At 37.1% G+C, this 26,501-nt stretch overlaps 1 protein-coding gene and 1 non-coding gene across 2 annotated transcripts in view; both read left to right on the plus strand.

The window, feature by feature from the left end:
• Kcnb2 (potassium voltage-gated channel subfamily B member 2) overlaps window positions 1-6,245 on the plus strand; it is a 389,375-nt gene extending 383,130 nt beyond the window's left edge. The window contains exon 2 of the mRNA XM_042666594.1: window positions 4,089-6,245. Within this exon, the coding sequence (XP_042522528.1) occupies window positions 4,089-6,245 (2,157 nt within the window). The remainder of the gene's footprint in view (window positions 1-4,088) is intronic.
• A 4,883-nt stretch (window positions 6,246-11,128) lies between these two features.
• On the plus strand, window positions 11,129-11,235 carry LOC122096547. Its single transcript, XR_006145332.1, has one exon. It is a non-coding gene; the product is annotated as a U6 spliceosomal RNA (small nuclear RNA).
• The last annotated feature ends 15,266 nt before the right edge of the window (window positions 11,236-26,501 follow it).

A 26,501-nucleotide genomic window follows, 5' to 3' on the forward strand; every position in this document is an offset into this window, starting at 1 on the left:
TGCTGTCTTTGTGGAGAACTCTAAGCATCACAAGATATTTAAAATATGCCATTCTTCTAAATTGAGAGCAAATGAGTTTTGACAGATTGAATTTCAACATGAGACATAAAATAATTTATTTAATACCTTATGGCTTCCCTAACATGAATATAGAGTTGCTAAGAGATTTCGTGTTTGGTTTTTCTTTCAGTAATTCTTTTCCAAAAAAATATATTCTCTCAGTCATTTGTACATATGCTAAATTTCCATGTGTTAAATTGCAATCAACTAGACTTCAGATTGCATTAAAGTATTATACAGTATTAGTGGTTTTCCCAGAGTTGGTGGGAGAAATAAAGTGACCCACAAATCTAGTTCTGACTATGAAGACAAAGAAAACTGAAGTCTTTTTTTGGATCTTCCATTTTGTTCTTTATCTAAAAGGTTGAAAGATGGGCACTTGGGGTGTGGCTCAGTGGCAGAGCATTTACCTAACATGTGTGAGGTGGGTCTCTACCACAGAGGTAGACAAAGGCTGGAAGATAATAAAATATACTCATTTGCGTGATGTATTTTGTTTTTCTCTTTGAAGTTATAAACACAAACAAAATGCAACCAAAATGGACATGGGACTCAGTGAGATGTGGAAAATCTAGAATATGAGCTATTAGTGTGAGCATGACAGCAGATGGAGAGTGCAATTGAAGAAGTGATGCTGATCAAGATATATGTATTAATAAACCGATTTGTTGAACTGAACCCCGTTTTTACAGCAACTCAGGGATAATTAAATTTTTTTAGAAGACTGATAATAGAAATCTCAATATTAAAATGTCCAGAGCCAGGTGTGATACTATAAACCTGTAATCCCAGCACTCAGGAGGCAAAGGCAGGAGATTCAGAATTTGAGGCCACAAAATATTTGCACATCCATATTTATAGCAACATTTAGAGCCAGAAGATCAAAACAAACCTAAGTGTCCATTTACAGATGAACAGGTAAACAATAGGTGGTCTATTTATACAATGAAATAATACTCAACTTTGAAAAGGGAGAGAAATTTCACATGTGCTGTAACACAGACGAATTTTGAGGATATTATACTTAGCAAAGTGAGCCAGACACAAAAATCACAGGGAAAATTATTCTACTTAGGAGTGGTACTTAGAGTAGCATAATTTACGGGAGAAAGACTGTGAAGGTCTCTGAAGCAGGGAGAGAATGAGTAGTTTTTGTTCAATACGATCCAATTTTTAGCTTTGTGAAAAGGAATACATTCTGGTGAGGGATGGTGGTGCTGGTTATATAACAATGTGAATCTGCCTAATGCCACTGAACTGTGCCCTGGAGATTGGCCAAAAAATTGATAAGCTTTATTATGTATATATTAAATAATTTAAAGAAGAATATGTTGAAGGATAGAAAAGAAGAGGAGGAGGAGGAGGAAGAGGAGGAGGAGGAGGAGGGGAGGGTTGGGAGAGAGATGGGGGTGGGGGAGAAGGAGGAAGAAGAGGAAGAGGGTGGGTGCGGAGGAGGAAAAGGAAGAGGAGTAGAGGATTGGGGGAGGAGGAGGGGGTAGTGGGAGGAAGAGGAGGGTGGGGGGGGAGGAGGAAACGGAGGAGGCAGTGGCAGCCTGGGCTAGGTAGCAAAGTCAAGACTAGGCTAGCCTCTGCTGCATGTTGAAATCTTGTATTGAGAATAAAGGAGGAAAAATGATTTAATATGTATCTCACTGACAAAGCTCTTAGGAAAAAAACTTCAAATATCTATTAGCAACAGTGTGTCCTCCTAGGAAATACACACACAGACCTATGTCCTTATGATAAAAACATGAAAATGGTTGTGATCCAGTCAGTCCTTCCTCAGGAATATTTCAGTGGCAGAATAGCATAGATGCTGCCTTGCATTGGCCTGTGAGGGAAGATATTCAAGGTGAGCATGCTCGTCTTGACTTTAATAATAAGCTATATGAATGCATTATTCATGAGTTTATCTAAATGATCCTTCCTGGGGAAGGGTCTAATATCAGCCTTCAGCTGAAGACAATCTTTTGCTATTGTGATTCACTGATTCACCCTTTTTAAAGGAAATTCTAAAGTACAGTCAAGAAAAAATATCTGGTTCCAAGAAAAAAAAATGTAAACACTAATAACAAAGCATTATTTTTCCATTAGAGTCATGCATCTTTATGTAATCTCTGCAATGCATTCTGAAATGCTTTATACTATATTTTTCTTTTAAAACACTTTAAAAGGGAATATGGGAGCTGAAAGAATAGGAAGAGAAACAATGAAAGGTATGGAGGAGACATAAGAAGAGAAAGCAGGGGCTGGGAAGGTGGCTCAGTGGTAGAGCGCTTGCCTTGTATGCCTGAGGCCCTGGGTTCAATTCCTCAGCACCACATAAGCAAAAAGAAAAAAGCCAGAAGTGGCGCTGTGGCTCAAGTGGTAGAGTACTAGCCTTGAGCTGAAGAGCTGAGGGACAGTGCCCAGGCCCAGAGTTCAGGCCCCACAACCGGACCCAAAAAAAAAAAAAAAAAAGAAGAGAAAGCAAAGGGGGAAGGGAATAATCCAGAAGTAGAGAAAATTAGAGGGACAAAGAAGAAAATAAAGGAAAAGTCAGAGTGCTGATGCAAATTAATTTTCTTCAGTCTAATAGGTAACTGAACTGTGTATATTTCATCATAAGCAGTACATTTAGTCATAATCTTTTTTGACATGTTAACTGAGTACTGAAGCTCTAAAGTTAAAAACAAGTCATTGTCAGAGTATTTTTCTTGGTTTTAATAACTGAGACCAAAAACTTCCACCAAGGTCATGGGAAAAGGTCAAGTGAATCCAAGCCAAACCTAACCTAGGTATGGGATGTTTCCTACTCCACCAAGACTTGTATTCTAAATTCAATCTCTACTAAGCAAAGAAGCACTTCCTTGCATTGTCCTCAAATCTCAACTTTCCTGCTTTTCCCCATAAATCTAGAACACTGGTTACAGGAAGGAAATTGTCTCTTGGTTTGTCTCTATCTTGTGTGGTTTACAGATTTCCCACATACTGTTCCTATTTCAGGATTTCAGATTCTAACACTATAAGTAGCTTTTGTTTTGTTTTGTGCTATGTAATCATCAGATTGACCATGAAATACCATAGCCTTCATTCAATGAATTGTAAACTAAGACAGGAAGGTTAAATATTTTGTCCAAAGTCACATAGTAAGCAATACAGCTACAGCCAAAGCTCAGGCTCAATCCTCTTCTTATTTCTTCCTCTTTTCTGTCTTTTTTCTTCCACACTAGATATTGTACTGTTGTTTCTTCTACCTAGAATGCCCTGCTCTGCCCTGAGATCTCACAGTCATTCTTCAAACTCTTCTTTATGAAGTTTACCTTGCCAGAATGAAGTTAACTCATAATCTTCCTCTACATGAGATGCTGACCAGACATTCACAGATTCCAGGAAAAAAAAAAAAAAAGCTATCTTGACTTGCTTCTGTTATGGGAACTAATCACAATAAGAAGTATTTGCTCTTACAAGAAACATAGTTTATACTAAATATCATATTCTCTCTTTCTTTTTGTGTTCGATATTTGTGTGGTTTGTTGAAGAATAACACTTGTAAAGATCATGAATTCTGCCTAGCTTATGTAGCATATAAGACAAATCATTTAAGGCAAATCAGGTGATTAAGAGGAAAACTCAAGATAGCTGAGACAGAAGAGGTGATTTTCTAAAAACCACGAACAAACAAAAAACACTGTTCCAACCAATGGGCTACTCCTACAAGTGGTTGAAATCCACGTAAGTGTATCTCAGAACAATAAGCAAGGAGAGAGAAAGTGACTTATGTCAAATTGCTTAAGTCCTGGAATCTAATATACAAGAGTCTTTTAAGTGAAATGAAACATTGTGAATGTGCTTATATTCATTAGAGAATTTTAGAAGGTAACAAACATCTAATTGCTTTTTTTTCAAACATCTAAATTCTTAAATCCTTCTTGGAATACCTTGAGCTACTCCATATCACTTAAAGAACTGATCATCAGCCATGTATCATCTAGTTTCTGGAGCAAACTAAAAGAATGTACTAACTTGGATCTCCTTCTCTTTTCCAGATCTTGGCCATCGTGTCTATCTTGTTTATCGTACTTTCCACCATTGCTTTGTCTCTCAACACACTCCCAGAGCTGCAGGAACCAGATGAATTTGGTCACCCCAATGACAACCGCCAGCTAGCACATGTAGAGGCTGTGTGTATTGCTTGGTTTACCATGGAGTACCTTTTACGATTCCTGTCCTCACCAAATAAATGGAAGTTCTTCAAAGGTCCACTGAACGTCATTGACCTGCTGGCCATCTTACCATACTATGTCACCATTTTCCTCACAGAATCCAACAAGAGCGTGCTGCAGTTCCAGAATGTGAGACGTGTGGTCCAGATCTTCCGCATCATGCGCATCCTCAGGATCCTGAAACTGGCCAGACATTCAACAGGCCTCCAGTCTCTAGGGTTCACCCTCAGACGGAGTTACAACGAACTGGGCTTGTTGATATTGTTTCTGGCCATGGGGATAATGATATTTTCCAGCTTGGTATTTTTTGCTGAGAAGGACGAAGATGCTACCAAATTCACCAGTATCCCCGCATCCTTTTGGTGGGCCACCATCACCATGACCACCGTGGGCTATGGAGACATCTACCCTAAAACGTTATTAGGGAAGATTGTGGGAGGCCTGTGCTGTATTGCTGGGGTCTTGGTGATTGCGCTTCCTATTCCAATCATTGTAAACAATTTTTCTGAGTTTTACAAGGAGCAGAAACGCCAGGAGAAAGCAATTAAGAGGAGAGAGGCTCTTGAGCGAGCCAAAAGGAATGGAAGCATCGTGTCTATGAACTTGAAAGATGCCTTCGCTCGGAGTATGGAACTCATAGACGTAGCTGTGGAGAAGGCCGGGGAGTCCGCCAACACTAAGGACTCGGCCGATGATAATCACCTGTCCCCAAGTCGGTGGAAATGGGCCAGGAAAGCTCTGTCGGAAACAAGTTCCAACAAGTCTTACGAGAATAAGTACCAGGAGGTTAGCCAAAAAGACTCCCACGAACAGCTGAATAACACTTCTTCCTCCAGCCCACAGCATCTAAGTGCCCAGAAACTGGAGATGCTGTATAATGAAATCACCAAGACACAGCCTCATTCCCACCCGAACCCGGACTGCCAAGAACAGTCTGAGAGGCCATCTGCCTACGAAGAAGAGATCGAAATGGAAGAGGTGGTCTGCCCACAGGAACAGCTGGCCGTGGCGCAGACCGAGGTCATCGTGGACATGAAAAGTACCTCCAGTATTGACAGTTTCACCAGCTGTGCCACCGACTTCACCGAGACGGAGAGATCGCCTCTGCCACCGCCCTCCGCGTCTCACTTGCAGATGAAGTTCCCTACTGACTTCCCAGGGACAGAAGAGCACCAAAGAGCCAGGGGTCCCCCATTTCTAACGCTAAGCAGAGAGAAAGGGACAGCAGGCAGGGATGCCAGACTGGACTATGCCCCAATTGATATAACTATGAACCTCGAGGCTGGTAGATCCCAGAGTGGCCCACACGGTCCTTTGCAATCTGACAATGCCACGGACAGTCCGAAGAGCTCGTTGAAAGGGAGCAACCCCTTAAAGTCCAGATCGCTCAAAGTGAACTTTCAGGAAAATAGAGGCAGTGCACCCCAGACCCCGCCCAGCACTGCTAGGCCACTGCCTGTAACAGCGGCAGACTTTTCTCTCACCACCCCACAGCATATCAGCACCATTCTCTTGGAAGAGGCCCTGCCCCAAACAGAGAGACCCTTGCTGGGCACTGAGGTTTCAGCACCCTGTCAGGGACCTTCCAAAGTGCTGTCTCCTCTGTTTCCCAAACAGAAACTCTTCCCTTTCTCTTCCAGAGAGAGGAGGAGCTTCACTGAAATCGATACTGGAGAAGATGAGGATTTCTTGGAGCTCCAAGGGACAAGGTCAGAGGCACAGGCAGACTCCAGCCCCAATTGCTTTGTTGATAAGCCTCAGGATGTCAGAGACCCTTTAAGAGAAGAGAGTTGTGTGGGCTCTTCCTCCCCACAGAACACAGGCCACAACTGTAGGCAAGACATTTGCCATGCTCTGGGTGAAGTCCAAAAGGACAGTACCCAAGAGGGGTGCAAGATGGAAAACCACTTGTTCGCCCCAGAAATTCATTCCAACCCGGGAGACACCAGTTACTGTCCCACGCGTGAAACCAGCATGTGACTAGTTATAAAAGCAATAAATTTTAAAAACACTTGTTTCTTAAAAATGCGGTGAAAAATGCCTGCGAGCGAACTAAAACATGGGAAGCCCCTCTCCCCAAAGTGCACAAAATATTATTTTTGCATGGCATGAACAGTTTAGTTTAATGAGTACTGTTTGAATAAAAAGAGTCAAGACTGCATTTTGTAACAAACCAACAAAAACAACTGAAGAACAGTAAACTAAATAAAGAAAGATCTATTAGGAACCAGTACTCGGCAATGTCTGACATTTTTGATCCTTTCATTTCAAATTGTAGGCAGGTGTTCGAGGTTTAACTTTATGTCACCACAAATTTTAGAATTTGCACATGAAAGGATGAAATGTCATTGCATGCATCCATAATTATGAGGAGTAAGGTGCTTTTGAGCTTGCAAAATGCGTAACTTTGTAAATAACAGGGCCTGGATGCGAAAGTGTCCAGAAGGCATGGGTGGAAATAAGTTCCTGAGTCACAGGTATTTCCTTTACAGCTACTGCCTGAAGGCGCTGTACAGACTTGCTGTTGCAAAACTGCAATCTCCTCTTAAACCATCTTGCATATCTTGCTTTGGGTTATAAAGCTCTTGTAACATTTGTTTAAAGGAATACAGTATTTTTGTTTATTTGTGGTACAATTCAATGGGGTACATTTTTCTTTCTTGCTTCTACTTGGAGGTAGCATTTATCATTTCACTTATTAATCATGAAAACAGGTGAGATTTAATGACCAGATATCAGAGTCTTTGGAATTGAAGCTTGAAATTTTGCCAACAAATTGCATATTATGTCACAGCCTATTACACTGATTGACTTCACAAACCTGAAAATATATACAAGATTATATCCTACAACAGAAAGTTTTGGGATTGACACTCCATATTGGGAAATTAATTCTTTAAAAAAAAAAAATTAAAAGCCAAGTCACCACTGGCTTATGCCTGTAATCCTAACTACTCAGGAGGCTGAGATCTTAGGATCACAGTTCAAAGCCAGCCTGGGCAGAAAAGTTCACTTGAGAATCTTATCTCCAATTAACCACCAAAATGTTGGAAGTGGAGCTGAGCTCAAGTGACAGTGCACCAGCCTTAAGTGAGTTCAAGCTCCAATACTGGCAACAAACAAACAAACAAAAAGGTATTTTGGCCATCTAAATATGACTGTATTTTTCCTTTTATATTCATCATTGAAACAAGGACACCAATAGGCCAAAATAAGAATTCTAGAAAGTGGCTTTTGGCAAACTAGAAGCAGAGCCATTTAATTGAGGCTGTCACCACACTGTTGGTTCTGACATCAGTTACCATGAAAAGAACCTAGGCCTGGGAACAGGTCACAAGGGGAGGTTTGGGGAGAAGACACTGTCATTTGGGGAAGGAAGTAGTTTCTTTTGGAGGATGTGAATTCTACCCCAACTCACTGCTGGCAGTAAAATCTCAATAATTGCAGAAATAAGGAATGATCCCTTAAGTTTCCAACCCCCAGCCCCTGCCCTAGGAAGTAGTCAGGATGATTCTTATGGAAAGTCATTTTTCCAACATTTTCTATGGAGAACAAGAAACCTATAGGCACTAGAGGGGGTCATCCTGTTGGTGAAGTCCATGTGGGAGCCCAGGTTTGAACTCACCTTGCACCACAGGAACCAAGGCTCTGGTTACAGATGTGAGCAGATCAGTTTATCATTCTAGATGAGTCTCTCCAATACCTTTGGGTCTCAGTTGCACCCAACTCAAAACCAAGCCAGGCACCAGTGGCTCATACCTATAACCCTAGCTACTTAGGAGACTGAGATTTGAGGATCACCATTCAAAGCCAGCCCGGGCAGGAAAATCCATGAAACTCTCTTCTCCAATAAACCACTAGAAAACCGGAAGTGGCACTGTGGCTCAAGCGGTACAATGCTAGCATTGAGCTGAAGAGCTGAGGAATAGCACCTGAGCCCAGAGTTCAAGCCCTATGACCGACAAAAGAAAAAAGAAAAAGAAAAAAAAGACAAAATCATTTCTAAGCTCCCTTAAAACTTCAAATTAATTAAAACTTCTTGGTCTCCCAGAAAATGTCCAGTTTAACCTAAGAAACATGAATATTGTACCTATGTGTATATATAGTTTAGGGAAATACTCAGAAAAATTCCGGCTTAAATTAAAACTAGAAGTTATGGTTTGTTTTTTATCGAAATTTTATTCTATCTTTAAAACAAGAGAAACAGGAGAAAATATGTCATATATTTAGATTCACTTAAGGTTTTACCATTTTCTTTTTTAACAAAAATCTGGTCATTACGTTTCAGATAACAAAAACGAGTTTTATATCAGTTGAAATTCAAGCAGTCTTGCTGCTAAAAATAATTTAAAACATTTCTTTTTTCACTGTGCTTAGAATTTCTTAATGGCTTTCATGTTTGTTTCTAAACATAACCTTTAAAAGTTTATAGCCATTAGTTGTTGATATTTATATTACTCATACTTATTTCAGTGTCTAAAACTAGATTTTTTTCAATCTAGAGTATTTAAACTTTATATATATAGATGTTTATATATATGTGTGTGTGTGTATATATATATATATATATATATGTTTTCAAAGTCAAACAGATATAGCTGCTAATAGATGAGTAGCAAATAAGTTATAGAAGTAATTTTCTTTACCTAGCTTCATAAAGGAGTTATTGATGAATCTGTTCTTTTATTCATCAGGCTTCAAAAGTGGATTTAAATTATTTCCTGAAGAGTTGACTAATGTTCTGTCTTTTATGTGTCTACTAGGTTTTCTCCTAAGAACCCTGCACCAGAATGTTTATTGTCAGCATTCTTGTACATCTGAGCAAAATCCTGATATTCCTCCAAAATAAATTTCCACCTTAAAAGTTCTTCCCCCTAAAATCTAAGGAGACACTTAGATATGTTTTTGTTGGATTTGGTTTGGTTTGGGTTTGGGTTTGGTTTGTTTTGGTCTTAAATGATTTCAAAAACATGGAAAACTTAACCTCCATTTCTTTTCTTAGTTTCTCTTGGCCAAAAATCTCTAGCTAAAGGGAGCAAAGAAAAGAAGAAAATCCCCCTCTTTAAGAAAAAAAATATATGTTTGACTTTGATATTTCACAAGGAGGCAATTTACAGAGACCAAGGGCTCCTGGGATGCACCTGTGCAATGCTTCCTAATGCTTTTCAATAAACTGTTCCTAACTCAAAATTGAACTGTATACCTGGAAAGACCCAGAAATATACTTAAGAAGCACAGAGTTCTTTTGAAGTCTTATACTTTACATTAAAATTTTCATGTTAGTGTTGCATTTTATTCCATGATATATCTGTTTAAATATTTTTAAATGATGCTTTATATTACTAACTAGCAAAACTGATACTCTTATAACTTCAAATACCTCTTTTGTACCTTTGGAAGATACACCCTGAGTTTGAGAAGCACTGCCTGGATTGGTAGGAATATGGTATTGGTAATATAGTATTTGCAGAAATTTGAAGTTTCTGCAGTGGAGAGAGTTCATGCATCATTTACCTAGCTCAGCAACCAGGAATTAATGTCAGTAAGTTGATTTGAATGGCCTCAAAATAACCTAGTCCCAACAGTGGTTAATCTGAGTCTTCTCTCTTAGCAACTAGTGAAAGTTGCCATACCACAGTTTTAGTACAGAGGTTGAAAAGAATCGTAAAAGAAAAGATATGGAAAAAATAGATATGCGTGCATTGGGTGCTAGGATGAACTTGCCTCTCATTTATAACACCCTGGTTCTGTCCCCAGGACTGTGAACAGCTTCTTTTTAAAGAAGGATGGAAAGAGGGAGGGAAAGAGAAAAAGAAGGAAGAGAGAAAGAAGGAGGGAGGGAAGCAAGCATCATTTTATATGTCAAGTTGGTTTCTAATAAACATACAAGAGTTATAGACTAAATAGATCCCTGGGGTTGACTAAAGACTATAAACGTTTTCATTTGACTTTTTATCTCTGACATATCCAACTGCTTTGAAGCAAGCACATGAATTACCCTGAAAGACCCAGATATGGTAACAAGGAAAACATGTGCCAGCGCCTATTATTTTGGTGTTAACAGTCTCACTGTCATATAGACACTGACAAAAGTCAATAACTCAACTATTACCTTTTACAATTTAACGAGTGAAAAACCTTATATGTGTAGACCACTTTATTTTTCTTTTCTCACAACAGCCTCCTGAGTTATCAATAAAGGACAAGAGAGGTTTTGTTCTTTGCTCAAGTTCACACAGGTCACTGGCCTGTGTGTCATCTAGCTTCAAGCCTGGCATATCTCTGGAAATTATGTTTAATTAGTTTTTTCTATTAATATATGAAACTGGAGGTGCATTTATACTCATGAAGTTTGTTTAAAGTTCAAGGAGACATGCCAAATTGTAATGACTTGCTATCATTGGCATGAGCCATATTTAACAAATATGTTTGCCAATCTGAACTTCTGGCCACTAAGGTACTGTGCTTTGGCTAAGGAGAAGAATTAATTGTTTGTGGTATAATATGCCAAAGCCATTAGACAGAAAGCTTCAAACAAGCCACTTAATCTTCTAAAACAAATGCAATGGAAACTTTAGAAATCGTTCTCATCTAAGCTCATAAACTATTATCTAATTGTATTTAGTCATCATCCCACTGTTCATTCGTTCAGCAAATATTTCTATATTCAATGGCAAGCACTAGAAGCTAATGAAAATGTACCTGATTCACTGATACCACACTCAGAATAATTTGGGTTACAAAGAAATGTCATTTTAGAAGATGGAAAAAAAAATCAGCCAGGGGTCAAACCAGGGAAGCATATGACAAGAACGAATTACATTATTTTCTGAAGACCTGTTTCCTAAGAAATAGAATGATGGGTGCTCACTTCAGCAGCACATATGCTAAAATTGGAAAGATACAGAGAAGATTAGCATGGCCCCTGAACAAGAATGACACACAAATCTGTGAAGCATTCCATATTTTTTAACTCTAACCCCTCTGCACACTATTTTTACAATAAAAAACATTAAAAAAGAAATAGAACGATGTTATAACATCTGATGTATAATTATTTTTGAGTCACAGTTTAGTTTTCATATATGAAATACCAAATCATCAAGCTGATTTGTGGTTAGTTATGAGTTATCTCTCCTAATTATCTGATAAATTAAAAGAGAATTTTTCAGGGTTCAAAATGTAGCTCAGTCATAGAGAATTTAGCATATACAAGTCTGGGATTCTCAACTATCTAGCTATCTATATATATTATATTATGTATAATATAATTTTAATCAGATGTATTGCTTATCAAAATAGCCAGTAATATGTCATTACAAATACCTAGAGCAAATTTAATGTTAGTGAAAAAGTCTGTTTTAATATTACCTTTGAATAGTGTTTTCATGATTATATGGTTAAAATAGAGCATTTTAGTGATCTTTTTGTGTGTCCTATAATTGTATAGGCAACATGTTAGGGATACCTCATTATTCTCTGCTTACTCCTCTAATTTTCTAATATTTGAAATTCAGTATTCAGAAATAAACCAGCTTGACGCGCAGGATTTATTCACTGAATCCACAGAGAATTTAATCATGGAATGCATATTTTGCCATGGCAATGTCTTCCTGTGAATAAAATTTAAGGAGAAAATGAAAGAAAAAGAAGCAAAAAAGCAAGAAAAGAAAACTGCAAAGCCTAAATAGAAATGCAAATGTTTAAGAGTAATTCCTGATTGGCCTTTAAAGCAGAAAGTTCTCAACTCCAAAATCTTGATGGCACCCTATCTTGTTCAACTCGTTGCTAACCTTTAGTGGTTTCAATAATCATTTCTTCTACTTGCCTTTTTTAAACAACTTTACTCAATTCCACAAATCCTTACTTACCATTTCAACTGATATATAACCTCTTCCTTATTAAGTTTAACAAGGTTTATAACATATACAAAATACAGGAAAGTGTACTAATAAGTTGCTTTAAAGCCAACAAAATACAGAAGAACCCAAAAAGGAAAACAAGAAAAAAAATGTTGTTAGTATGCTCTTAAAGAAATTTGGGAAGTGGTGCTGTAGCTCAAGTGGTAGAGCTCTCGCCTTGAGCTGAAGAGCTGAGGGACAGCGCCCAGGCCCAGAGTTCAAGCCCCACGACCGACAAAAAAAAAAAAGAAAGAAATTTGTGCTCTGGATACATATATATTATACTTGTATAAAATTTAGTTATTCTGAGCTAGAAATGTGGCTTAGTGGCAGCCCTGGGTTTGATTACTCAGTACCACATACACAGAAAAAGCCAGAAGTAGTGCTGTGGCTTAAGTGGTAGGGTGCTAGTCTTGTCAAAAGGAGCTCACAGGCAGTGCCCAGGCCCTGAGTCCAAGCCCCAGGACTACCAAAAAATAGATCTTCCTATCTACATAAAAATTAACATTTAGGCTACACAGCTGTACACTTTTTCCTCCTAGAGAAATTATTTTCACTCATTAGATATTTTCAGGTTGCTTCTGATACGCAACAAAAATTTATTGAGTACTATGTGCTAGAAATTTACTTATGTATAATTCATCTCCTGAGATTTACAATGTATCAGAGATTCTAAGAGATTATATTCCCAAGGCAGTCCCCCGCCCCAATTATACAAGATGGGCTAAAAATAAAATGACAGTATTTTGTTTCGGCTTATTGTCTGAAATTTTCTAAAAGTCCGAGGATCAAGTTATGTGTTTTTATTCCTCAACTTAGAATTAGAATTTTTCCCATATAATTTCTAAACATGCAGTCTTAAAAATTAAATTCTCTCTCTGAAATTGACTGACACTGCAGTACAGGTTGGGGACTATCATGAACCCCGAGTCATACTTATTATTCTCTGCATCATGTGCCCTCTAGTGGTCACCCTGAGAAAAAATGGAATTGTATTTGCCAAGGAATTTAAAGTTGAAAGTTTATACTTCGTTCCAAACCCTACTACCCTCGCATTTAGAAGAAGGGAAAAAAAAACTACACTGTGGGCAATTTTGTGATAACTTCTAGTTTTTTTGTTCTTATTCTTAAGTATCATATTATTTCTATCCTCTGTACTACCTCCTGCCTGAAAATGACAACAAAATTACAAGTTTAATTACTGAGCAGGGTAGTAGTCTGCAGTCTGGACTCAGAGTGTCAAAACAATGCTTTGATTGTATTTCTCTACCTGATATTTTGATTGTATTTCTCTTTGTAGGAACTCATAATAGTGTTTTGAGAATCATGGGCCTATGAAAACAAAGCTCTTGGGTTAAATCATCCAGACACCTTTTCCATTCAGTTTGTATATTACAAGTAGAGCCTGAAACTCCTTGAAATGGCTCTTGGGGATGGCAGGGAAGGAATTTTGTGAATTCCATATAGATATAGAAATTCTATTAAAACCTGATTTCTCACCCATCTATAAAGTAAGATGTTTCTAGCATTCTTATAAGAAGCATGTGGGTTAGGGGCTTTTGTTTTAACCTGAAAAGTATACTCAAACCACAAAATCAATTGAAAGTAGAATTTTTGTAAGAAAAACCAAAACACAAAAAAAACAAGATGTACTAATATTATCCAAATTCCTTATGCAAGAAAAGCTATCATCAGGATTAATGTATATGTTGTGCAATTTTCCATAAAGAACTGGCAAAATCATCCTATTTAGTTCAAAAACAAAGAACAAAAAAAATCTACAACTCACAAAACACCAGGTTTATCACAGAATAGTTAAGTCCCAAAGTTATACAATTTTAAAGACACATGATATTAAACCGTAAAAAATTCAAATGTGAATGTGTAAAAAAGTTTGTTAAGCAAGTATGAGGTACCATTAGCACACTGAAACATTCTTAATAACCTTTAATTCAACTATATGATGGCTATGAGTGCTCTTAGCACCTGGCTTTCTATCAAACTCTGATTTTGTACTGTTGCTTTTATACTTCCTTGTGTGTTTTGGTTTTTTTTTGAAGAAATGAGGATAAGTGAAAGAAAGAGGGGAATCATTAGAAAACATTACCTACTATGCCCTAAAGTATAAGGAAATTATACTTTATAAATATATATTTATATATGGAAATCCTAATTTCCTTATACTTGACTTATACCATTTATGGACAGAAGTTGGCCTTCACATCCCCTGAAGCTTGTCCAGTTTTACATACTAGTCAGAAAAGATCATCTTTCTTTTGTTTTATTACTGTTTAAGTAGTTGTACAAAGGAGTTGCCATTAAGCAAAGCAGTTTAGAAATACAATGGATTTTGGTCAATGTTGCCCCCTTCAACATTCTCGCCTATCTCTTCCCAACCCACCCCTTTCCTCTCTCTTCTTAATTTGTTGGCTATACATTGAGTTCTTGACTGAATTCTTTCCCACTTCTCCTTAGAAAAGGTAATCTTTCTGATTACATGTCAAATCCTGCTCATTCTGATTTCTCATTCCTCTCCTGTCTTCCGTATACACCAGCAATCCTTCCCTCCAATCTGCTTGCTTAGAGTGCATCAAGTACCAAGTCTAAAGACTCTGGGAGCTGTTTATTGGTAGTAACAACTTGAAACCCAAAGCCAAAAGAAGGATGCCCAGGAGGTCAGAAAACATAAGAGAGACCTAAGGAAAAAATAACTGTCTCAATTCAGTATAATAACTGGCTTTCATCAATAAAACATTGACATGTTTTCTCTAAAATTAACAAAAAGATAGAGCTTGGTTTATTTATTTGTTTGCTTGCGTGTTTGGTGATGCTAAGAAAGCCAAAGCCTTGATTATGCTAAGCATGAACCCTACTGACTGAGCTACACCATAATCCCCAAACCACAGTATTTTTTAAGGCTCTACTAAATTCTTGACCTTCAAAAGTAAAGGACTGGATTGAAGAGGAAGACACTGCCTAATTCACTGATTTATTACAAGGCATCATCCTAAATTCAAGGTTTCTTCTAAATGTGATTATGTGACTACTTAGTGTACCTGTTGTCAGGGCAATATTCCAAAAGTAAAAAAACACCATTACCCTTTTAATTTTCAATAGTAACAGACATTGCAATCAGGGAAAAATGATAGTATCCTGGTAAGTTTTTATATGGCTCCAGGCCAAAAATATAATAGCCATTAAAAAAACAGAAAAAGATATTAGAAGTGGAGAGAAAGCCATATTCAAAACTATACTTTGTTATATTTGTAATTACAAATAATTCATATTTGGATTAAAGTTGTAAAATTATTTTATGTAAGAGTATCTTTAGGTAACTATGTACTAATATGTTCATTTTATTATAAATATTCAGTTTTTAGAAGATATATAACTTAAATGAGATGGCATCTAAGAAAACATCTAGTACAATGTTTGACAAATAGGAATGTATTTTAAAAATATGAAGTACCCCAAAAGAAATTATTCAATTCACATTCATGTTCCATATCATCTTTTTAGATTCTTCTGTAACTTCCTAAACTATCAAAAACTTTAATGTATGTGCAAAGTTAACCTATCATTACGTTGAAGAGAAGACAATTTGTGGGATAAATTATAGACATATATACCTACCCATGCAGCATTGAAGAGAAAAATGACATTATTTAACAAGTAACATGCTATGAAAACTAGGTATATTTTTTACCTAATTGCCTTAAATTTTTTTAATGTTGAATAGACTAACACCAATTTCATCTAGAGAAAAATAATTTGCTACAACTGCTAAAGCTTTAGCTATGTTATCTGTTTGAATCAGCCTTCACACCCTCCTATTACCACAGAATTTAAAAGTGCTTTATAATTTGGGGAATACTCAACATATATGTCCAACTTTCTGTTTGAAATATGTACAAATCTATGGATACATTTCATGAGGTAATTCACAGCCAATTTAGTACCACATAACTGGCTATTGGCTAAGAATAAACTACGATGTGAGAACAAAAGCTTTCAGTGTTAAATAAGTTTTCTTCATTCAGTTTTGAGAATTTAAAGTCTATGGGAGTATAGATGTAGTTCAAGTGGTAGAGCAACTACCTCTAGATGTGTTAGGCACTGAATTAAACCTCTAAACCCACTTTCTTAAAAAAAAATTGACAAAGAAGCTGAAATATAAATTGTTATAAAGACAGATTTCATCAGAAACTCTTTGTTTTACATTATTTCAGTATTAATATTACTGATCAAGAAAAGTAGTAGTAGAAAGAGAGGCTAACTTGATTTTCAATTTAGTTAAAATGCCAAGCTGTAAAAGCTAGATAGAGCCCTTGTATCCTACAGCAACAGTAGAGCTGGGTAGTAAGTAAGTACTACATATACTAAGGACACAGTACACTGTGCAGCCTTTATACTGTCCAACACTATTCCAGTTGGATAGGCCTTGTGGAATAGAAAGGGTACCATGAACCAATTGGGAAATTCTTCCACTGAATCTGTGAAGGAATTTCTCAGATACATTAATACTTTATCTTCAGGGATCTCAAGTAGCCATTATTCAAAAAATAATAATAATATAATTTTAATGAGGCTTTGGCTTTGTTTGATTAGTTTGGGAGTGATTATTTTAGAGTTGTTCAATGGGGATTTTTGTTGTTAGGGTGGGTAGACTTTCCTGGGCCATATGGCCCAGTAATTTCATGAAAAGCTTAGTATAACACATTACATGGTTTGGTCCTTCTATTTTTATGATGCATAGAAAAACTATCCATGTTCTGAATCACAGTTGCATGACAATTTAGATCTTACTACTATTTACTTATATAGGCTATTGAATACTGTATTCCTGTTTTCTCAACAACAATGAAGTTTCTAGTTTATTATATAATATTCTGATAAAGCAGTATGCTGCCCAACCAGCTCACTAAGTGTATTTATACCTGTCTCTATGTGGTTATATAAGACTCCATGTTGACGGTCCTGTGTCTGCTGTGTTTAAAAGCTGTCATGGTGATTGTCTTGTTTTACTATGCCAGCACCTTAGTTATGGTGTCATGTACATAGGCCATGGTACAAAAATGACTGTAAACTGCTTATTCAACATGTAGTCCCAAGGTCTGAGACAGTGCAATATTGCTGTTAAGTTAAATGGCTCACTGTGTGAATCATTTCGGTCTGCGCATTCTTTACCATAAATACTGTAGTAGTAGTAGTAGTAGTAGTAGTAGTAATTTCAAATGTTTCTTCAGGTTTGTAATTTAAAAACGTGTGTCATATTTACGTAGTCAAACTACGTCAAGTAATTCAGTCTAAAAATGTTGACTACTAGCAAACTAAAGAGAAATATCTGCTGGTTTTCCCATACAAATGGCCTAAATGATCTTCTGTTGACAATGTAGGCCTGTCGCAAATGGTTTCTTTCACTACTGAATGTGTAAAATCAAGGAAAGATGCTGTGGTGAATTCTTAACCAATGTGACATTAGCTCTTTTCATTAGTCAAAGGATGTACATCTCTCAGAAGTGAACTAGCTACTGAAGTGCCATCTTCAAAGATGATCATGTCCAAAAGCTAAAGTCAGGGTGGAGAGACATAGCTCAGTGAAGAGCACTAGGCTAGCATGTGTAAGGCCCTGAATTCAATCCCAGCATTGAAAGATAAAGAGTTAAAGATGAATATCCACAAAATTAACATATATGCACATGGACTTTCAAGGGCCAGTATTGGGGAGGAAAGAGAAGAAATAAAGTAGGAATATAAAATGAATAAACAAAAGTTAATGTAGTAAGAGAAATTTCTATCAAATAGTGAAGCTAAAGTTTATAGTAGTATATTTTTTTAAGTAGATTAGCTTTCAGAGGTATATGTATTTGTATGTGTGCATATGAGCATGCTTGTGTTTAGGATCAGGAGGGGGAGCCTGAAGTATCCACTGTTTTGTTGTTGTTGTTGTTGTTGTTGTTGTTTACTAGAGTCATATTTTTAAAAATCTGTCAAACTTCTAAACTCATTAAATCAATATATAATACTAGAATTATGTTTATTGTTAAACTCAGGACAACTCTGTGGAGATTCACAAAGTAATTTTCTTAAAACTTATAGTGAAAGTATTCAGTACTTTCAATAACTAATGCACACAATGAACTCTGTAGATAATCCTGAATAACTTCTCTATAAAATACAATAATACACAGCCTTTTTTCTCAAGTACTACAGATTTTAATTGTTTTAAGTCCTTGCATCTCCCAGAAAAAGAATCCACAAAAGCTATTTTTAAAACCTAAGAAGTAAACTATCAGAGATTAACTATTAAACAATTAGTTCTTAAAATTACCATGTACTTGTCTAGTAAGTAAAACAACTTCATATTTCTAAGTTGTGCCTGGAATTTAAGTTTGTAAGTATGGTCGCATGAAGCATTATTCACTTTTATTAACTTCAGTGTTTTTGAGGGTTTTCATATTAGTTGACGAGTGTTCTGAACGCTGCAGGAAAAAAGAAGCACAATGAGTCATTTGAGTTTTTAAGATGTCTCAATTGAGTTATCCTATCTTGTCTACATCCATAATAACATTAGCCTTTCATCTTATACTGTGTTGGCTTTTAATACACATTCTCAATAGAAATTGAAGCATATGCTCTAAGTTTTGTCTAGTCTAATTCATCTGCCTCCACGTGCTTTATTTCATTAGATTTACAAAGTGTTTTGATTTCGGTTTTGTAAAGAGGATATGATTTAGCATACTTATGTTTGTTCAGCTATCCATCCTGCACCATTAATACAATGCCTTTCTCTCCCATTTAATGGTGTTTGTATCCGTGTCCCCATTATCTGCTGCATTTGAACACCAGAAAAAGAAAATATGATTTTGTATTAATAGTTTTGCTGATCAACTCAATATTTCTGCACCAATCAGCATACGTATATGCATGTAGTAGTCTGTACAATTGTTCAACATCAAAGTACTTGTTTACTTTATGTCAAAATGTCTATAAAATTGCTGGCATTGTTCTCCATTTCAGTCTGGTAGAAGAAGCAAGATAGAAAATAAATGTGTAAATGAATCATCTGTGTCATTTCAGTTCTCTGCATGAAGCCACTTTAGCATTAAGCAGGGCATCCAGGCCATCACTCAATTGACACTGACTCTAAGCAAGAGGCTTTTGGAGGAACACTGCCAAGTCTAAAAGGAAGAAAAATAAAAGTTGGATCCATTTCCACTTAAAGAAAGAAAGATTATGTTCTCCTTTTCAAAGGAATCCTTCTAGGGAGCTGATCGACATACCCCTGACTTTATATTTTAAAAACAAAAACAAATTTTAAAAACCTCATTGCTAGCCACCTTGCCCCAACTGCAGAGAGATAATCAGAGACATTTGACATGTTCTCCCATAGTCATTTCTAAAGCCAGTTCAGGAAAACCGTAGTAGATAAGTCAAGCCTTAACTCTTGACCCCAGCACCAGCTTCATGGGGTGTCGATGTAACCTGTGCAATCACACAGAAATATAGGCCTCAGAGAGCCCTATACTGAATGGAATACCCTGCTCCTGTCATTTTGAAATTCATAGTAGTTTTGAAGAAGGAAGCTGTATTTCTATTTCGCATGAGGCCCCGTTTATTACATAGCCAAACTTAACTGACTAGAAAGATAAATTATAGGACACACTCTTGATTCAGACTCTCTAAGGCAAGAGGATAATGCATAATGAGAAAAGATGCTTATTTATTTAACAAACTCTTATATAGCCCTTACCATGGTCCAACCCTATAAGTTTGTTTGCTTATTTAATTCTCATGTTGCTAATATTAATATCATTGCCTATTTTACAGAAGGATTCCAGGCATTGGGAACTTAAGTTTGCTTGAGATCACCCAGCTAGGAAGGCCAAGATTTGAAGCTTAGTATCCAGGCCACTGAAGTTGGACACCTGACCAGTTAAGCCAGGCTGGCTTTTGCTTTGCTATGCTACCTTTCCATCCAAGAAAAAATACTTCATTTTGTTAAGAGAGTTCTGGAGCCGAGTACCAGTGGCTCACACCTGTAATCCTAGCTACTCACGAGGCTGAGGTCTGACGATCATGGTTGGAAGCCTGTCCAGGCAGAAAAGTCCCTGTGAGACTCTTATCTCCACTAAACTATCCAAAAAGAAAGCCAAAAGTGGCACTGTAGCTCAAGTGATAGAGCGCTACCCTTGAGCACAAACAGGCTCAGGGACAGTGTCCAGGCCCTGAGTTCAAGAAACAGGACCAGAAAGAAAAAAAAGAATTCTGGGCACATAAAACAATATTGCTTAATAATTTAAACATTTCAGGGATATAATAATACCTTCTGAGAAATGGCAGCTCTTCGCCGCACACTTCCCACTTCCAGTGAATGTATGCCCCAACACAAACATGTGTGCTGGGGGCTTGGTCTTTCTAAGCCCACTTGTGTACTAAGCAAAGAGGGGAGAGCTGGCCTTGCGGTTGATGGCACTCTATTGCCCCTTTGCCTTCCTCACTCAGAATCTGCCACACAGCTTCCTAAAACTAGAAGAGCCCAAAGGCAACCAAGCTGGTTCTTTCAGTTAAAAGAGGGAGACACACATAAAAGATGCCTTTTCATGAAGTGTACCAGCTTAGAACTAGTGAGATAGAATAATTCAGACTTGGATTCTCAGATTCCTAGATAAGAAGCATTGCACTCACTGAAGACCATTCTTCAGTCTTCACAAGCCCTCAGCTCTAGGCTGATGCTCAAGAAGTAAAAGTCATGGATGAGGAAAGGAGTCCCCCAAAGCCCCCTGTACCAATGTCTCTCATGTTTATACCAATCAAGTCAAAAGATTGATAGGACTCTCCAATCATCCCCAATAAGTCTGCAGTACCCAGCAGAAGGGCAACCTGTTCACACAAGGAAATTAAATCTCTCAAAAGAATCTATCCATCTCACTCATCTCATGAATCTTCATTTTTTGATAATTCAAGGAAAATACATTTAAGAGGTAAAAAAAAATAATTGAAAGAGATCAACACCTACAATTCCATCTCACCTAGAAAACTGGACCTAAATCCTCTTTCCCCTGTTGATGTGCTTGAATGCAAAACTTTCACTCCCCGTGGCTTTTGCTTTGTTGTGCTGCCTTTCCATCCAAGAAACATATTTCATTGTATTTGCTAAGAGAGTTCTGGAGCTGAGTGCCAGTGGCTCACACCTGTAATCCTAGCTACTGAGGAGGCTGAGATCTGAGGATTGTGGTTCTGAAGCCAGCCCAGGCAGAAAAGTCCCTGTGAAACTCTTACCTCCAATAAACTACTCAAAAAAAAAGCCTTTCTCTCTACTGTAGTTCACTCTATTCATCCTCCTCTCTGAAGCTTAGAGAATAATTCCTACAGGGCATGATTTTGGTAACAAAAAAGATGGAGGTGGGAGAGGAAATAATAGCATGGCATCTACTCTAAGTGAAATTTTAAAAAAGGGTTTTTCCTCCCTTCTCCTCTCCCATACTCAACCTCATGTCAACATGGGCTTAACGGTGTAACTCAGATGGCTGCAATAGGGGAATGCTGGAGCTAAAACTGAGCATATCCTTCATCTTAACCTCATTATTTTCTTTTCTCAGGCTATCTCCTTGGACAATCTTCTAACAGCTAATGGTTATCAATTCCCTTGGATTACATTTTAGAGCTCAAGTAGGAAAGTAGTGCCCTTGATCAAAGCTGAATGTTGTATTCAAGTCTCTGATTAGCTGAAACATCTCTCCTAACTTTGAACTTTATCCCTCATCACCAAAGAATTCAGTGTAAGGCCAGGAGGCATCAGGAAAGAGCATGGAATATCAGAACTTACCACCATGAGCAAGGTTGTTACAAGACTCAGGGCTTACTTTTGGTCTCTATAATATAATCATAAATAACCTAGATGAATCTGGATCCCCTTCAGGTGAGGACCACCATGACCACTCTATCCAAATTAAAGGGAGAGATGGGCAGGGAAAGGTTTGACCTAAGAAGTATCACTATGTCCAAAGATAATTTTTAACTTTTATTATCATATTGGAAGATGGAATAATATTCATATGATAACTAACAAGTATTTGATTGAAATGATTATTTAAATAATCAATATAAAATTATCAACCTGGGTATATATTGTATCTTTCTACGTGGGGCACTGTGCTAAGTCCTAAGAACTCAGAACTAGTAGGTTATGTACGTGCTCTCAAAAAGCTTGTAGTCAATTATGGCACATGGGTTTTCCTGCCTTTACACATATCAACCACTAATTGTGTATTCCTTTCTACTGCCCAGGGATCAGCCTCAGGATATAACACATAAATCGGCAGGGTAGTCAGAGCTCCTAAATCCAAAAGTACTTCATAGTCCTTTGTCACCAAACATAAAAAGGCCCAGATGTTTCTTTCTATAATGATGGTCTTAATAATTGTGATTATAGTAGTTGATGTCCTTTGAGAGCCCACTGTAAGACAGATACTGCTCACAGAGCTTTGTGGGCACTGCCATCTCCTTCAATCCTGTCTTTCTAAAGAGGGGAGTTAACAGCAATCTCTCGTGTTCATCAATGAAGACTCGTTTAAAGGAAATGGGAATAAACTTCAGTATGAGGAAATTAGATGTCTTTCAGACAAATTTTCCACAGTTGATGGATGTTTCACATTAGCGATAACGAGGGAGCTGGTGAGGTCCTCTTCCCAGGATGTCTTCAGAATTAGGATAAATTCTCACCCAGCAGTAATGAGAAGCACAAACCTGCCTGAATGGAGAAGGACAAGCCATATGACCTTTCTGTATCTTTTTCATTTCCGAGATTCAGTCATTTGTGATGCTCCAAAGTCAAATTTATTTTTGTGCTAAAGTCTGTGGAAAATTGTCTTCATTAAATTGTCTCCACAACCACTTAGCACCCTGACGAATGAGCAAGGGAGGAGGCACAAGTAATTTTACAAAAACTTTTTTAACTTCTAATAATTGCCAATAATATCTAATAATATCTGAACTTTGTGTTAAAGCACAAATCTTATTTAAAGAATTACTCTCTCAAAACTATCTCAAAACCAACACTGAACATGATGCAAAAGTTAAATCCTAAAAACTCAAGCAAATGAATCACTGTAACTTTTATGGCTAAATTAATTTGTGCTGAAATAGCTTGTATTATATAAATTGTATAAATTCATGAGCATTTATTACTTGTAGACACAAACCTATTCTGAATACCAATGGTTTAAGGAAGAAACAAAAACAATAGCATTTGAATTTTTAGGAATCCAATTTTTCTTCTACCCAGAATTCAAAAAGATATTATTTACATTGTACCTAATTTCAATAAGAAACCACCTTATAACATTTACCATAAAGTCATTTCTAATAGAAGCTATTACTTTAAACAAAAAAAAAAAAAAAAAAAAAAAACCTATTCCAGGCTTCAAATAGTGGCACCTAAACACTTACAGGTCATTATATGGGATCACCTGACTTTATCTATCCTTAAACCTATTGTTCACAAGTTGAAGTAAACTTATTAAGCTCTGGGTCCCTACCACTTACCTTACCCAAATAAGGATAACACGTATCTCCCCAAATAAATTAGAATTTCAGTTTCCACTGAGCAACTTGGGAATAGGACAAGACACATTGTCAACCACAATGTAGAAAAGAAATGGGGCAAAGGGAAAAGGAGAAACTGGAAAAAGCGATCTACAAATGACCAAGATTATTTTCAAAGCAGAAAATACAATGGAGGTAAAGGATTGATGACTTCTGCACTTCCTGTGGTCTTTAAGTATTATTTCATCCTCTTATTTTACCCATCATTTGTGGGGAAAGGGGAATGCAAGCAAGAGAAGGCTTCATATATCATGAGTCCTGAACACTGCAGCCCTTTAGAGACGTGACTCAATCCCTGCAATATGCCAACCCCATTAAATAGGCATTTCCACTTCAAAGATAGAAGCCTTTTGTGGCCCCATAGATGGTGTCACCTCATTTACTGGACATAGTGCCAAGAGGAACACAAAAGTAGCCAAGAAGAACATTCCCCAAGGCTACATTAGAGCCATTCACTAGAGAAGCAGTGTTGCTGGCACAGATTCAAACCTCACACACTGCCGAGCTCCTGACCATCATGATCACTTCTGCTCTCCATCACATTTCCCCCCACCTGTATTTCCTGCACAGCTCATCATATGCCAGACTTTCACAATTTGCTTATTTATTTACTTGTGTACTATCTGTTTCACACTCTGAGGATCCTACCATAATAAAGCACTTCACCTGCATAACTTAAGCACCTGGACTGAGCTTAATAAATATCTATTGGATAAAAAAGTGATCAAATGAAAAGGAAAAGGAAAAGCTGTTCTCACAGAAAGATCAAAGCAGAAATAATCTGGAGAACCCTACGTGAATGCTTTGGAACCAAAGACCAAAGGCCAATAAAGAGAGTTGGAACCCAGACATTCTTTCTAGGAAGGCACCTGAGGATACTAGAATTAACCTCTGTCCTCAAAGAGCCTATAATCTCCTACACAAGCACACTGTAAATACCATCTACTTTAACTACCCTTAAAGTAAAATCAATGCTGGGATGGAAGTGCAAGTAGAGTGTACTTGGGGTACATGACATTTCAGAAGGCATCACAAAGGAAGCACCAAGAAATGAAAAGAAAATGCTCAACTTGAAGAACACCGTAATTAAAGACATGAAAGTGCTTTGTGATGTTCCAAAGCAGCAAATACTTCACAGTATACATAAAACCGTAGAGTTGCTTGTGTCTTGCACTATCAGTAGTCAAATACCTAAGAAAATCAACTTCTTTTTCTTTCTTTCTTTCTTTCTTTCTTTTTTTTTTTTTGGGGGGGGGGGTCAGTCATGAGGCTTGAACTCTGGGCCTGGGCACTGTCCCTCAGCTCTTCAGCTCAAGGCTAGTGCTCTACCACTTGAGCCACAGCACCACTTCTGGTTTTCTGGTGGTTAAGTAGAGATAAGAGTCTCACAGACTTTCCTTCCTAGGCTGGCTTTGAACCACAATCCTCAGATCTCAGCCTCCTGAGTAGCTAGGATTACAGGCATGAGCCACTGGCGCCTGGCAGAAAATCAACTTAAAAGAAAGGAAGATCTTGGCGCACAAGTTTCAGAGAGCCTCCTGAGTAACAAGGATTACAAATGTGAGCCACAAGCACCTGGCTGTATGATGAGTTAGTATCAGAATTAGGGTACAAGCTAAGGGAAGAGCTAAGAATATAAAGGCAATCTAAATTGATAGTTATTAAGCAATACTTCATGGCTTTGGTCTGTGTGTGTGTGTGTGTGTGTGTGTGTGTGTGTGTGTGTCTCAAACTTCCTTTCCAAGTTCCTGGAGGAGAAAATTAGTCTTGGAGTCCATGCATGTAAGAGGCCCCAAAGTTTGTTTTGTCTACATTTTTTGTAGAAAAAAATAGCCTTTGCCAGTATAGAACTCATAGACAAATATCACATTATAATATAGGTATCAAACATACCAATGATGCCACTCAAACACATAAAACGTTTTTCACCTCTGTGCTGAATTTGGGGTCCATTATGCACTATCTTTATCTAGACTAAAGTTTCTCAGTCTGTCTATATTTTCAATCCTTAGCTTTGGAAGAGTTATTTTTGTTGGGAGAGATCTTCTGTCATGTTTAGCAGCATGGAAAAAAATTATGAAGCCAAAACATAATTAAATGTTAACAATGATACAGACTGATGGAGAACTAGAAAAAAATTCAGTAGTCATAAAACAACTCTCTCCTTATGTGGGAAATGAAAATAGCAGCAAATCTTAGAAGAAATGGATACAAAACACCATAGCTGATAAGAGAAGGCATAATGTAAAGACAGTTTACTTTTGAGGATTTTCATATTGAATGATAGGCATGATTTAGGCAGTTATTTTAACACAAATTGGGAAGAGGGAACAAGGAGTATTTTTGTGACAGGATGTTAAAACAAATTTTCTTTTATATCCACTTTTGCTCCCTGAGAAATTATTCCACCTACTAGATTAAATGAAAGAGAAACAGATATTCTTGGGAGTTTTTAAATGTTCCAGGAACTATTGCAAAAAAATAAAAAAATAAAAAAAGATAACAAAATTTAAGTGACTAGAAGGCAATAATTTGATTAGTTATAAAAGAAAGGGACATGGTCTACATATCACAAATATGGATCCAATCAGAGTAGGCAATGTGTGATGTAATAGCATACTGAAATAAACAATTACAATTATGAAGATGTTCATACCATGCAATTTTAACTTATTAGAATTCTCAAATGAGTAAATAGCTTCTGTCCAACATCTAACAAAAAAGAAGT

This window comes from Dipodomys spectabilis, unplaced genomic scaffold, assembly GCF_019054845.1.
Source record: "Dipodomys spectabilis isolate Male_0828 unplaced genomic scaffold, ASM1905484v1 ptg000015l, whole genome shotgun sequence".
In the NCBI taxonomy this organism is placed as follows: domain Eukaryota; kingdom Metazoa; phylum Chordata; class Mammalia; order Rodentia; family Heteromyidae; genus Dipodomys; species Dipodomys spectabilis.